The sequence below is a fragment of the Epinephelus lanceolatus genome, chromosome 8 (genome assembly GCF_041903045.1).
Source record: "Epinephelus lanceolatus isolate andai-2023 chromosome 8, ASM4190304v1, whole genome shotgun sequence".
Classification (NCBI taxonomy): Eukaryota; Metazoa; Chordata; class Actinopteri; order Perciformes; family Serranidae; genus Epinephelus; species Epinephelus lanceolatus.
In genome coordinates, this window is record NC_135741.1 from 11934757 (window position 1) to 11949487 (window position 14731).

Genomic DNA, 14731 nt, shown 5'->3' on the forward strand with positions numbered 1-14731 from the left:
AGAGAAAGGGGGAGTGACATGGAGCAAAGGGCCACGGGCTGGACTTGAACCCAGGCCGCTGCAGCAACAGCCTTGTACATGGGGCGCCTGTTCTATCCACTAAGCCACCGCCACCCCAAATTACAAAATAAATATAATTGTAATCTGTTACAGTTACTAAGAAAATTATGCAATTAAATTACAAAATAAATGTAATTGTAATCTGTTACAGCTACTGAGGAAAATCAAGTAATCAAATTACAGTTGCTAATTCAAAATATTGCTGATTATAAACAGGTTTAAATAAATAAAGGTCTGTATGTAAAATACTACATTTGTGCTGTTGCTTTGCATTTCTTTGTGTGCAGGAATACCTTCTTTTGACATTGCCTATTTCCCAGCCAACATCTGCTTGTATATGGGGCCCATATGGGTCATAAATGGATGGAAAATGTGCCCTATCTGGCAGTGGTTCCCAACAGGTGGGTCACAGTCCAAAGATGGGTCGCGGGTTCATTTTGGATGGACCGCAAGTGACTTGCGAACATGTCAAGTTTGTAAAAAACACACTTTATTTTGAAGTACCTACAGTGAATTTCTGACATAGAGCTTTTATTTTTAAGTGCCATTTACTGCTGTAGAGTAAATGAATAACGAGAAGCTTCTTAACAGAGACAGCAAACTAGCTCAATGACTAAACACAAGTGTGACGCTAAATGTATTAACTGTGGACCTTGAACTAATGACTAAGGAGAAATCTGGACCCCATGCCAGTTGGGAACCATTGCCACAGGTTCACCATTGCCCCTATGCCAATTGCCCACATGGCTGGGTTTACCCAAGTGGGCCCCAGATAGGATGCCCATTTCGGGCCCATACCCACTTCGTACCCACTTTGTACGGCCTAGCATAACCTATGTGGGGCCCACTTGATTAAACCAAACCATGTGGGCAACTGGCATGGGGCCAATATGGAACCCTTGGACAATCCCATATAGGGCCCAATTTTTAGCTCATTTACTACCCACATGGGCCCCACATACAGATGTTCACTAGACATTTTTTGCAGCTTTATAGCCCAGTTCAAAACATTTGTTGATAAAGTAGGCTAATCAAAAGGTAATCAAATTTAATCAGTTATAATGCTTTGATTTAGCAATTAAAATAGTTTCACTACTTAAAGGCCAACATTTATAACACTTTATTTTTTTTTTATTGTTTTTACAAAATGTTGCAAAAAGGTGAAGAAAAAATAGAATACAAAACAGAATGTGAACAAACAGAAATGAGTATGCAAAAAAAATAAATAAATAGAAAAGTCCATATTGCCCTGTCTCTCAAAAGCTACTCATATCTGCGACATAGTTACTGAGTCTCTCATCTTGTTGTTGACATGTAAACACTGTCCATTTCTCCCATTTCAAAAGCAACCTTTGCAACACTGGTTACAACATGCACCTGCTGCAGCTCTTAATTATTCACAGGCTTAATAGATCATGTTTGTTTAGTGTTTGTGCAAATTTAATGGACGCCACTGATGACAGTGTTGTCATCCAGTACACTAATGTTTGTTCATTCATCTGAACACTGACAGCAACAGCCTACTGTGAATGCTGTGATTGTTATGCAATGCCACTCATGCTGTACTGAAATATACCTCCTTTGTGGTAAAATTAAACCCCAGCCAAACATATAGGCCTCAGCCTGGACATTTGTGGATATAAAGATCATTTCATAGGGCTTTGAAAGGGGGAAACAACCAAACTGCATTAATCTGATAACAAAGCTCGTGTGTCCAAACCGTTCCTGGGAATAAACATGCTGCTGTTATCTAACGACATCATCACACAGGCGAGTGTTTACGCCTACCGCCCCCATTCAATTCACAGAGCCAAATCCTTGTTTACACGCAGCTTGTCATTTCAGGTCTTGAACTATGTTGTGATTAATAACACATTTCCTACATTAATAACCGCCTGTTCCAGATATGACCTCACATACAGGACGTTATGAGCTATGACGCAATCATGTAATACACAGTCTGTTTATGTATTGTCGGGTAAACATGTAAATATTATTTATATTTACTGACGTAAGGACGGTCTCACAACAACAGTATAGCTACACTTGCTCGCTGCGCAGTTAAACCAGCGCTACAGATAGATTACCGTGTAAACACACCCTTGTCGCTGATTGGTGGCGAGGTTTTAGCGCGGCGTGCCGTAACCAATCAGAGGATTGTTTTTCTCTCACGTCGGTGCACGGATAGTAAGCTAACGGATATTGCAAACATAAACTAATGTAAAGAGTTCGTGTTGTTTCTGAAGGCGGTATAGCACGGGAAGGTTTGTACACTTGGAGTTAGTCTTTTTTGCTGGGCTTTTATTCGGGAGAATGTGGAGCGGCCATTACAGCGAGGACACGCGCATTGGGTAACGTGAGCTAACGAGCGTTAGCAATAGCCTGCTAATTTTCAACGTTCCGCAAGGCCGCGGAGAAACGCAAGAGCTGCTTCCTGTTCTTGCTCCATTGAGAATGTAGGTTACGTTACGATTCGCGTTACAAAATCACACCGATTGCCTCAGTAGCCATTTCAGTGGTGTAATCTATTGCATTTAAGTTTGTTTTAGTCGGGCTTGCAGGCTAACCAAGCTTGTTAGCTATTCTGCTAGCTAGCTAGCATGAGTGAACTGACGGGCTGCAAACAGTCCGCTGACTCTGCATCGAGGAAACGGTGTCCATCACCCGACCATAATGAAAGCAGTAAGATCCCCTGCAAGTCCGCGAAAGTAAGTGACGCATCAAATGAAGCGGGGCTCACTTCAGAAAGTTGCAGGAACAGTGAAGCACAGACTAAAGAAATAGCCGGGAGCGAGGGCCAGTCAAGAGCTAGTGAGGGAGCTGCAGCTGCCGTGCAAGCGGATCAGGGTTCAGACAGAACAGATGGCACCAGTGCACTGCCTGTCAACAACTCCAGTGCTGACGGTCACGGTGCCAGCAACACAGAAAAGCCACAGTCCTCAGACGCACATGGGTCTGCACAGGCAAGGGGGGATACAGAGAAGACAGAGGGAGCAAAGCAGCGTCCTTCAGCTTCTCTGGACCAAACCGACTCAGCAGCCATAGCAGCTGCTGAAGCACTTGCCAGTCTCACAGGAGGAGACGGGGAAGACAGTCAAGAGACTCCTTGCTCATCTGAAAAGGCCAAACAGGTGAAACTGGGGAGCAAATTCAAGCAACGCGGGGGCCACCAGTCCTCAAGGACGGGCTCTAAAACTCAGGCAGCTGCTGCAGACAGCTCCACATCTGTGCACAGTACTGACAGAGAGGATGCAGATGAGATGCCAGAGGCAGATGAAGGTGATGAATCCATATCTGGATCGTCCTCCACTCCGAGCTCCTCTTTCCCATCAGACAATGAGGACAATGACGATGGGGAGTGTGCCATTGTGTCAGTTAAGATGGCCCCAGAGATGAGACAGTCGGTGGCTCTCCTGGCGCAGGTACAGATGAGGCTGGAAGCTCTTGAGAAGAAAAGCGCCCGGCTTCACCAACGGCTGGAGCTGAAGATCAGTCGTCAGCGGCGCCCACATCTGGATCAGCGCAGCTCCATCACAAAAACCATCCCTGGCTTCTGGGTGACGGCTGTATCCTTAAAATAAAAAAATGTCCCTCTTTTCCCATTCCTATGTTGTGTTTGAGAACTAAATATATGTTGGGTTTTTGCTTAACTTTGATGTTCCAGCTGTTGAACCATCCTCATCTCTCAGCTCACATTGACGAGACTGATGAAGATGCTCTTAGTTACATGACTGATCTCGAGGTAGGAAGTGTTTGTGTACTTAATAAGTTTGGCTCTTGTAAATGCCCTGCAGCAGAGTTCAGACATTTCCTGTTGTCTTTTCAGATTGAGTCCTTCAAGAATAATAAACTGGGCTACAGGATCCGCTTCCACTTCCGACGGAACCCGTACTTCCAGAATAACATCATCATGAAGGAGCTGCACCTCGGGATGGGAGGTAAAAATAAGCGCACGGTGATTAAGTCAAGCCATAATTATCATACATAATGAATGCACCATGTTAAGTCACACTTTGCAACATGGCACTGTAAAGGTCATGTGCACTGTAGAGCCAGGTGGTAATATGTATAATATATTGGCATATAATACTATAATAATATAACTGCCGTGTACATTTTGTTTTTATTTGGTACAAGTAAACAGTAAACTGAAACATTATATTTCAACCATGATACACTGAGTCATATTTGTGAATAAAAGGAACGACGCATTCTCTGGTGCAGCTGCCAAAAGATACTGAGAGTGACAAGTACACAGCCAGAAAACCACAAAGTTCAACTTGTAAAGTTCACGCCCACACTGACCAAACACTACAGCCCTGCAGTTAATGCCACAGCAAAGTGTGACTCTATTGTTGTTGTTTTGTTCTTTATGTACGTAAATATGGATGAACAGAATATTTATAACACATTTCAAAACAATACAGTTTCATACCACATCATCAGTGATGCTGAAGTGTGAGTTTTATTTTGTGCTGTGGGAAGATATATATTAAGTGCATCCGCTGACACAAAAAGGGCTTAAGATATATATATCTGTACACAGTTTTAGATGTTGAATTACATTTAATAAAATTCTTCCCATACCCTATATCATGGTTCTCACACATTAATTTATTTGTGGTGGCCCGCCACGATTAAAAGATCTGCCGGCACATTTTGATTTCCTATTTTTGGAGCTGGACCATTTATTAGGTGCATTATTGAACTGGTTAAAACTAACCGTTGAACAGAGGGTAAAAGATCAGTTTATACAAAAGTGGCAAAGTAAGCTCAGAAGTATGACATCATATGACATATATGTCAAAGATAAACAAGAGTTTAAGCTGGAGTGTCTGTTGCATGAAAACCAAAAGTACAGACAGGCTATTTGTAATTTTAGAATAAACAACACCAGAGTTCCTAAGGTCACTGAAAGATATAAAGGGCTGGGCAGGAACTAGTAGTTCTGCAGCCTCTGTGATGATAATCGTGTGGTAGATGAGTATCATATTTAGCTTGAATGTCTGAATGTAAGCTTAATAACTCACAGAGAAACGTATTTGCCAAAGTATGATTTAAACCCCCATCTATATTTAAATTAATTTTGTTATATTGGATAAGCCAAAAAGTTATTTGTAAACTAGGTGCTTTATTGAGGAATGTCCTTCCTTTGTTTAAATAACATTGGTTGTACTTTAGCCACTTCTTGTGCCATTGTTTTGTTGTTGTATGTAATGTTTGTGCTCCATACCATGTGATGTGGTCGTGAGTCAAATAAATGAAACGAAATATATAAATGTATATCATTCGGATAGCATTACTCCACCTTCTCACAGTGCAGAGTGTCCTCTGCAGATCAGCAGAACACCAGTCGCAGTTAAAATGAAAGTTAACATGTCATTACACTGCTTCTATAAGTTTGCTTCACACACAAACAGCTGCCCCTCTCATCCAGCAATCTTATTTGATAAGCTCTGATCAGATTGACCGATTAATCATCCACCCCACAAATCAAAACGACACAAACTGCCGCAGAGGTCTTCACAGACCCCCAAAAACCTCCAAATTTAGAGGGGGCATAGATGATAAACAAGAACACACAGGTGTCTGACACAGTCACAACAAAAATTAGAAGATGTACATGAAGGATGTTATGTCAGGCACCTATTTGTGAATATCAAATGGTTCAGGGGTGTTAACATCTTCATCTCTCAGACTGACCAGGCATTCTTTGATAGTTCATAACATCTACATTTTAGGGCTGCAACTAACAATTATTTTTATTGTCGACTAATCTGTCGATTATTTCTTTGATTAGTCGACTAATCATTTTATCGAAAAATGTGTTAAATGTTGAAAAATGTCAGTCTGTCTCTCCCAAACCCCAAAATTATGTCATCTGTTTCGTTCTCACGCCAAAGGGTTTTAGTTCACTGTCATGGGAGAGTGTGTAAAGCTGCCAATATTTGAACGTAAGAAGCTGCAGTAAGAGTATTTTGGGGTACCTTTATAGTACTTTTCTATGAAAAATGACTCAAACCAATTAGTCGACTACTAAAATAGTCACCGATTATTTTAATAGTCGATTAGTCATCGATTAGTCGACTAATCGTTGCAGCCCTACTACATTTGAGTATTGATCGTCTTTTGAGACTACCTAAAATCTACACAGCCATCAAATTGTGGCTTACCATCCGATCCCTGTTTCTCTTGTTGCAGGATCTCCCATGTCGTTCTCCAACCCCATCCTGTGGCACCGTGGACAGAACCTGACGGCCCACAGCGAACCCAGGAAGTCGTCGCGTGGCGTCTACCAGACATTCTTCAGCTGGTTCAGTGACCATAGCAACCCAGGACAAGATGATGTAGCACTGGTACAGCTGACTGCACCCTCACACTGACACAGGCCCATGATTGTAGCACACAGAGATCAGAGAGTTGAACGTGGCGTTAACACTGCCACATATGTGGATTTGTCAACAAGCGTTAGAGTTTTAAAAGTGCACTACTCTAGTGACATGTATTTAGACCTCTTCAGTGTCATGACACCTTTTGTAACATTTTATCCCACTAGACAACCATTAATTGCAGTTGTTACAGGGCAGATGTGTGTCGGAAGAGTGTTAAAGTCTGAATGGTTTAAATGTTAAACGTGTTTTTTTAAAATTTTTTTTGTTCTCCATTTATTCACATTTCTTGCCAGTTTATGATAGAATAGAATTATTTAGCAATATACACTCATGCAGCCCCACCTCAAACCTTTGTCTCTGATTAGCAGGATTGTGTTAGGTCTATTAAATCACTTTAGAGAGCACATGCATCACATTATATTGAATTTAAATGTATTGAAATACCCTCTGTACTGTTTAGATTCTTAAGGACGACCTGTACAGGGACCCTCTGAGATACTACCTCACTCCACTCTGGGAACCGCGAGAGAACGGCAGGTAAGACAGAAATTCTTGTGTATATTCAGGCCACAGACACATACAGTGTAATATGTAGTCAGTGGACAAACCACTTATTAAGCTATAAATTCTAAAGATATTCTCAGCCCCAGGGCCCAGAAATTATAGTTCATGTGTAAAATTTTACAGTTTCCTGATTCCCCCCCTTTTTTCCTGCTGGTGAGACCAGGTGGGATGCGTACCGACACAATGAGTGTGTGTACTGTTCACACTAATGTAAGTGTGTGTGTGTGGGGTTTTTTTGTCCTCCAGTGGTGGCAGCGGGGCCAGAGCTGCTGACAACGGTAATGGAGATGAGTGCGTAGTGATCTCCGACTCAGACGATGAGCCCGGCGAGGAAGCTGGTGAAGCTGAACAAGGTCACAGTAGGGAGGAGGAAGAGGAAGATGAAGAGGAGGAGGAAGAAGAAGAGGAAGAAGAAGAAGAGGAGAGGGGGCCAAGTGCTGGTCAGTGCTCATCTAGAACTTATAAAGACAATTAAAACCAGGGATGCACCAAGTGTAAAATTCTGGGTCAATACCGATGTTTGAAAGAACAGTTTGGCCGATGGTGAACTCCAGTGTTTTTTTTGTTGTTGATTTTGTTTTTGCCATTATATATTCCCACATTTTGTGCCAGAGAAACAAAGAAACCTCGACTACAAAAAAAATAATAGTTTCAAAATAAGTCGGCCCTTCATTACACAATCTTTGAATGAGCAGAAATTCAACTGTACATGTATATGAAACAACCTTGAATAATCTTCTCTCTCATGAACATCTTTAAAATTGCTTCAAAGTCTTTTTACTGTATGAAATATATCATAATTCCCTCTCTAAAATCTATTATGTGTTGCTGAAAATATCAACAAATTTCACCTTCAAACAATTGTATTGATTTATGTTTCGTCTTGTTGCGCCAAAAACAAAAACACATCATGATACCAGCTAACATTGACTAGCTCTCCTCCTATTGACTAGCTCTCCTCCTATTGATGCCAATGTAGTGTTATCAGGGAAACAATAGGGTGCATCTTCTCACACATCCATAGTGACTTTATTGCATCCTTTCATCCTGGAGGCGTCCCGGGGAAGATCTCAGTTCGTCCCAAACAAATTTTCTATTGTCCCTGGGAGGACAGGACGCTGTTAGTCTCGAGCCCTGCTTTTTATCCTGCGCAAAATTGATGTGACACAACAGAAAAACATCGGCCGCTGCCATCGGTGAATGTCATCTTATTTGCCAACAGGCTGATGGCATTCAACAAGGCGAGTATCGGCCGGTGAAGCAGTGCATCCCAGCTAAAACCCCACTGGTCCCCTGTACTGGTTGGGGTACAGTGACCAGTTGTTTATAAGTAGATTTTATAGAGAGATTTGTATTTTAAAGCTCCTTTTAATGTGTTCTGAAAATAGTAGCTAGCAGTTGTAAAATGATTCAGTGTTTGCTGTTGCTCATACTGTGAATGAGAGGCCACGGGCTTGTTAGCATCAAGTTCACTGGCTTGTGTTGTAGCTGTAATATAAATGTGTGGGTAATGCAGGCTGAACTGAATAGACAGGAAATATCTCCCCCCTCAGATGAGAGTCCAGAGGAGAAGGACGATGGTGGTGGAGAAATTGTGATTGACGGTAAGACCACTATAACAACCAACAACCAGTGGGGGTGGGTTGTAACGGTGTGGGATGGCAGTTCATCTTGTGTTTCATACTTCCTACTTTGCAATTATGCTGCTTTGTCGTCTTAAAATCTGACTGGGATTTGCTTTAAAGTGGACCTATCATGCTTTTCCATATTTTGTGTCTCTCATAAAATGAAGGATGTTCATATTGATGTGGCCTAAGTTTCAAATAATGAGGTAAGGTAATCCCTGCTGATCAAAAACGTAGCCTACACTGCTAAATGAAGCTACGTGCTAACGTCAGGGAGGCATGTAAACTTGGTTGCCGACATTAATTTCTCCCTAATTTCGGATCATCTTCCTGCTGGAACATGTCCGGTTGCGTTAAGAAGCTTTTATTGGTGATTTTCCACAGTAGGAGGTGCCGCTTTTCTCTGTTACAGTCATTCCCCTGTTGCAAATACACTGCTAACGTACATGTAGCTACATGCTAATGTTGGTGAAACATGTAAACCTTGTTGTCCATGTTGTGAATTCCTCCCTGATTTCAGATCATATTCCTGTTGGAACATGTCTGGTTGTATTTAGAAGCTTTTATTTGTGCAGTTAAAGTGCAGCTATTCTCGTTCTTCTGGCTGCAATGACGGTGCAAAAACGCTGAGATACAAAAGACCTGGCAACACTGACAAATCAGAGCAGACCAGGCTTTTCAGGAGGGAGCCTTAAAGGGACAGGCCCTAAAGTGAATACTTTCAGACAGAGGGTGAATACAGATGTTCCAGCACAGACAGTATGGGGGGAAAATAAAGTGTTTTTTTGACTGTGAGAGGTCCAGTGTAAAGGATTTTAGTGGCATCTAGCAGCGAGGTTGCAGAACTGAAACTTCTCCCGTGTTTTGAGCGTGTAGGAGAACTACAGTGGCCGACACGAAAACTAAAATAGTCCTGTTTCGAGCCAGTGTTTGGTTTGTCTGTTCTGGACTACTGTAGAACAACATGGCGGACTCCGTGAAAGAAGACCCGCTCTGTATGTAGATATAGACAGCAGGTGATTATAAACTAATGAAAACATACACCCACTGGCCACTTTATTAGGTACACCTTGCTAGTACCAGGTTGGACCCCTTTTGCCTTCAGAGCTGCCTTAATTCTTGGTGGCATCGATTCAACAAGGTGCTGTGAAACATTCCTCAGAGATTTTGGTCCATATTGACATGACAGCATCACCCAAAGGTGCTTTATTGGATAGAGATCTGGTGACTGTGGAGGCCATTGGAGTACAGTGAACTCATTGTCATGTTCAAGAAACCAGTTTGAGATGATGTGAGCTTTGTGACATGGTGCGTTATCCTGCTGGAAGTAGCCATCAGAAGATGGGTACACTGTGGTCATAAAGGGATGGACACGGTCAGCAACAATACTCAGGTAGGCTGAGGTGTTTAAACCATGCTCAGTTGGGACTAAGGGGCCCAAAGTGTGCCAAGAAAATCTCCCCCACACCATTACACCAGCAGCAGCCTGAACCGTTGATACAAGGCAGGATGGATCCATGCTTTCATGTTGTTTACACCAAATTCTGACCCTACCATCTGAATGTGGCAGCAGAAATCCAGACTCATCAGACCAGGCAACATTTTTCCAATCTTCTATTGTCCAGTTTTGGTGAGCCTGTGTGAACTGTAGCCTCAGTTTCCTGTTGTTAGCTGACAGGAGTGGCACCTGGTGTGGTCTTCTGCTGCTGTAGCCCATCTGCTTCAAGGTTGGACGTGTTGTTGGTTCAGAGATGGTCTTCTGCAGACCTTGGTTGTAACTAGTGGTTATTTGAGTTACTGTTGCCTTTATATCATCTTGAACCAGTCAGGCCATTCTCCTCTGACCTCTGGCATCAACAAGGCATTTTCACCCAGAGAACTGCTGCTCACTGGATATTTTCTCTTTTTCAGACCATCCTCTGTAAACCCTAGAGATGGTTGTGTGTGAAAATCCCACCAACAGCCATGCTATGTTCCAAGTCACTTAAATCACCTTTCTTCCTCATTCTGGTGCTCAGTTTGAACTTCAGCAGGTCGTCTTGACCATGTCTTCATGCCTAAATGCATTGAGCTGCTGTCACATGATTGGCTGATAAGATATTTGTATGAATGGGCAGTTAAAGGTGTACCAAATAAAGTGGCAGGTGAGTGTAATTATGAGTATTACAGAACATTTCTGTCAAAAGATGCCCCTAAGTCCTTCACACTGGACCTTTAGAGCATGTAAATATGCTCTAGTAGAAACCTTAAATGTGAAATAAGCATCATAGGTCCTCTTTAACAATTAATAAAGACTTTTGGGTGTAACCATCATCCTTCATATCAGGAAATCATAAACATCTACCTTTTGTCCTGCAGGCTCTGATGACAGTGAGCAGGAAGAGGAGGAGGCCTGAAAAGACGGAAGGAAGAAGGAAGAGGTGGGGTGTGTGTCGAAGAGGGCGGGTCATCAAGGGACCAGAGACGAGGATGACGAGGACGCCAAGATAATGATGATGAAAACCAGAGCAATGTCATTTTTATGCACAGAATATCAGTTTTTGTTGTTTTATACCTAAAATACATGGAAGCATTTTAAATCAGGGTTAACTGTAATAATAAAGCCAAGGCAGCATGGTTTCCCCTCTATTTTGTACACTCAGTACTGTGTATTCTGATTCACTTTTTGCAAAAACGTTCTTTTCTAAACCGGTTCTTTGCCAGTCAGTTCATACAAGTAGTGTTCCTCTATGTGAGGAGGAGCATCGTACACACACACACGCCTGCACACATGTAGGTGAGATCTTGATTGCCGCTTGTTGTCGGCATGAAATTTGCATTGCAGATTCTTCTTCTTCAAAAAAAATCTTCCAGTGGCATTATTTAGTGGTCATTTAAAGGCAAAGTTTTTAGATTTGACGTCACAAGATAAATTGATGATAAAGACAGTACGTGTCAGATGCACTGAGTACTGAACCAAAATTTATTCTCAGGGATGATCATGGTGATAGTTTTATCGAAAGAACCTTGCTGATTTTCAGACATTTACACTCTCTGGTGATTGTTGGCTGTGTATAAGGAAACGTGTACTCTACTGTAGTAAATAGGAACAAATATTGTTTTAATATGCTACCTGTGTTTCTCCTCCTTCATCTACATGTTCGGTCTTGTTGAACACCAACCTTCACCCCCTGTTAACGACCTGTAAACCAGCTCTGATGTTTAAAGTCATAGCGTAGTTTGACCAACATTTCTGTGGATTTTTTTCCCCCTTAGAATTTAACTTTATTTGATTTTTTTGCTTTCTAAAACATTTAAGATTTGTTTCCATGTAATGTGTTTTAAGGTTTGTGTTATCTGCTTTTTTTAAAAAGTTGGTATTTATTATGTTTTTCTACACGTCCACATTAAGGCATGCCCGTGAGCATGAACTGTAAGACAGGATGAATACATTAAGGCTTTTTCTGTGCACAGTGTCGGTAAATGTCATTAAAACTTCACAGCAACATTATGGGGTGCACTGTAACAAAACTAGTATTTGTATTCGCTTACTTTTCTTAGCAATGACCTGTAAATAATATTTCAGCATTGTCTTTTGGATGGGACAAGTACACGTGTTTAATCCATGGATGACTTTATCAAATAATCTGGAGTTTTTTCATAAACATGATCAGAAAGTTATATTTTGTGTGCTGTGTTTTATAGGACACTGTAGTTTAAAGATACCTAATTGTTTGTTGCTTTGGTTAATTTTGTTTGCTTAAAGATAAATGTCCACCTTTTGAATCAGACCTAATAAAATAGGCAGTTGTTTCACCTCGCTGTCTCAGATTCTGTATATTCTGCACAGTGAGCTTGTTTGCACATTTGTGCATTGGTGTCATTTATACTGAGGATGCCGGGGACATGTCCCTGCCAGTTTTTATCCCCATCACTTTTTAAAAGCAGAATTTGTTAACTAAGGTTCTGACTTTGTTGTACCAAACAAATGAGAACACATTGAGAAGGGTTTAGTTGCACATTAAGAAAGCACACAATGTTATATATTTTAAATATAGAAGAAACATGCATGTTCAAAACAGTAAGGTAAGCTTTAAAAAAAATCTCCCCATTCGCTTATCTAGGGCCGGGTCGTGGGAGCAGCAGGCCAAGCAAAGCACCCTAGACATCCCTCTCCCCATCAATGCTTTCCAGCACCTGGGGGACCCCAAGGTGTTCCCAGGCCACATGAGATATGTAATCCCACCAGCATGTTCTGGGTCTGCCCCGGGGCCTCCTACCAGTGGGACGTGCCAGGAACACCTCTAACAGGAGGCGCCCAGGAGGCATCCTGATCACATCCGAACCACGTCAACTGACCCCTTTCAACACGAAGGAGCAGCGGCTCTACTCCGAGCTCCCTCAGGATGTCCAAGCTCCTCACCCTATCTCTAAGGCTGAGCCCAGTCACCCCACTTGAGCATACTGATTCTAAAATGACACAAAAACGTGTCATAATGAGGGTATCTTGGCAGTTTCTTGACCAAGTTACATACTCTCTCTGTAAACATGACAACACATATGAGCCATTAAAGTCCAGTAGTTCATAAATTAATTAAAATGAGCAATGAAAAAAATATCAACACATAATCAGACAAGCGCTAACACACACATTAGTCAGGTTAATGACTAATAATGATTTAAGTGTTCAAAAAAAAGCTTTTGATGTCAAAAGTTTTTGTCATTTCACAGTACAAAAGCCATCTTTCAAAGTATTGCAGTTTCATGGTACATGGTATTACCCAATTATCATTATTATTATTATTATTATTATTATTATCATTATTATCCGTTACCATGACACTTGGAATGTAAGGAATGTAAACATAAGGTTTTTTTGGTTGACCAAATGCTTAATACTATAATAGAAACTTTTCTTTACATTTTTTGTAAGTATGTGTAAAAAGTCTCTTTAAAAGTAACTACCTGTCCTGTATTTCTATTTTTTCTTTATTCTGACACCTCTTTTCCTCACTTACCTCATTTCCTTCCCTCCCCTGTCCTCAGCACCAATTGGCTCCTTTCACTCTTTGTTCACTCATTAACCTGATTGAGTCCACCAGTTCACGCCTGTTTAAACCCTTAAACCATTTCATTCCTTCTTTCCTCATCATCACATGGGGCCAAAGTGCAGGTAAGCAGCTTCTTTCTCTTTAGTTTATCCTGTGTATGAGGAGTTTAATTTAGATCATTATTTACCCTTATTAAAATGGACATTTATTTTTATAACTTAGAATTTTTATTTATTTCTTCCAGATTCAAACCCATGTGTGTTTGCTACTCCCTTTTTGTTTAACTACAAGTTCTTCAGTTTGACAATAAATGTGTGCATTCTCATTGATGCCCGTGATCGTAGACGTCTCCTCATGAACCTCCTCCTCCTTAACAAGTCCAGTTGCATTTTTTGTCAGTACCATGGGTAAGCAAATGTATACAATATAATAACTTTAAATATTCACTAACCTGTATTATGGGATGAATTTTAACATTACTGTCCTTGTGTTTGAGACCAAACTATGACTTTTCTGTTTGTGTGACAGAGATAACAGCTACGCCATTTTATAGCAGATGTAGGTAATTAGGTTGTATCACATTTTGAACACACTGGCTTAAGAGTTCCAAGATAAAGACAGAAATATCCCAAATGTTACAACCATCCCCAGTCTCTCCTAATGTGTCATTAATGTAAATAGGTACCACATGCACATTGAAAGAGGTTACTTTCCCAAACAAAAGAGGAGGTCAGAGTTAATCATGCCTCCATGTGTGTTGACTCAGCAGCGATACCATTAAATGAGAACATCTGATCCACAGGAGAATAAACATTTGGAAAGCATTACAGACTGCCTGAGAGCCTCACTGCATTATATTTATATTTTTATGTTTTTAAATTGTCACCTGTGCCTCAATTTAATGTTTACCTTTACATTTATAAAAACATTTCAACCATGAATTGATGCAGAAAAGGCACAAATTGAATGCAGGAAAGAAGTGTTTGATGTTCTGAATTTCTTAGGGGAGCACCACCTAACACCCACTTAATGTGTCCCCCCTAATGCTGAAACAAAACTG

The 14731-nt window shown here is 41.1% G+C and overlaps 1 protein-coding gene across 2 annotated transcripts; it reads left to right on the forward strand.

The window, feature by feature from the left end:
* The first annotated feature begins 2220 nt into the window (after positions 1–2220).
* On the forward strand, positions 2221–12436 carry tspy (testis specific protein Y-linked). 2 transcript variants are annotated; one of them, XM_033629623.2, is made up of 8 exons: positions 2221–3626; positions 3725–3802; positions 3887–3998; positions 6262–6416; positions 6913–6989; positions 7263–7456; positions 8570–8620; positions 11000–12436. In XM_033629623.2, exons 1-8 carry the CDS (start codon positions 2661–2663, stop codon positions 11035–11037), a joined length of 1671 nt encoding a protein of 556 aa, XP_033485514.2. In that variant the 5' UTR covers positions 2221–2660; the 3' UTR covers positions 11038–12436. The 2 variants fall into 2 exon arrangements, with proteins under 2 accessions (XP_033485514.2, XP_033485515.2); XM_033629624.2 differs by lacking the exon at positions 8570–8620.
* Positions 12437–14731: the final 2295 nt, after the last annotated feature.

Excerpts from the sequence above, each read along its gene's own strand:
- tspy (XM_033629623.2), top strand. The coding sequence starts at position 2,661 with ATGAGTGAACTGACGGGCTGCAAACAGTCCGCTGACTCTGCATCGAGG. Across the intron at positions 7,457-8,569 it reads GGAGAGGGGGCCAAGTGCTG|ATGAGAGTCCAGAGGAGAAG; the intron begins GTCAGTGCTCAT and ends CTCCCCCCTCAG. Across the intron at positions 8,621-10,999 it reads TGGAGAAATTGTGATTGACG|GCTCTGATGACAGTGAGCAG; the intron begins GTAAGACCACTA and ends TTTGTCCTGCAG.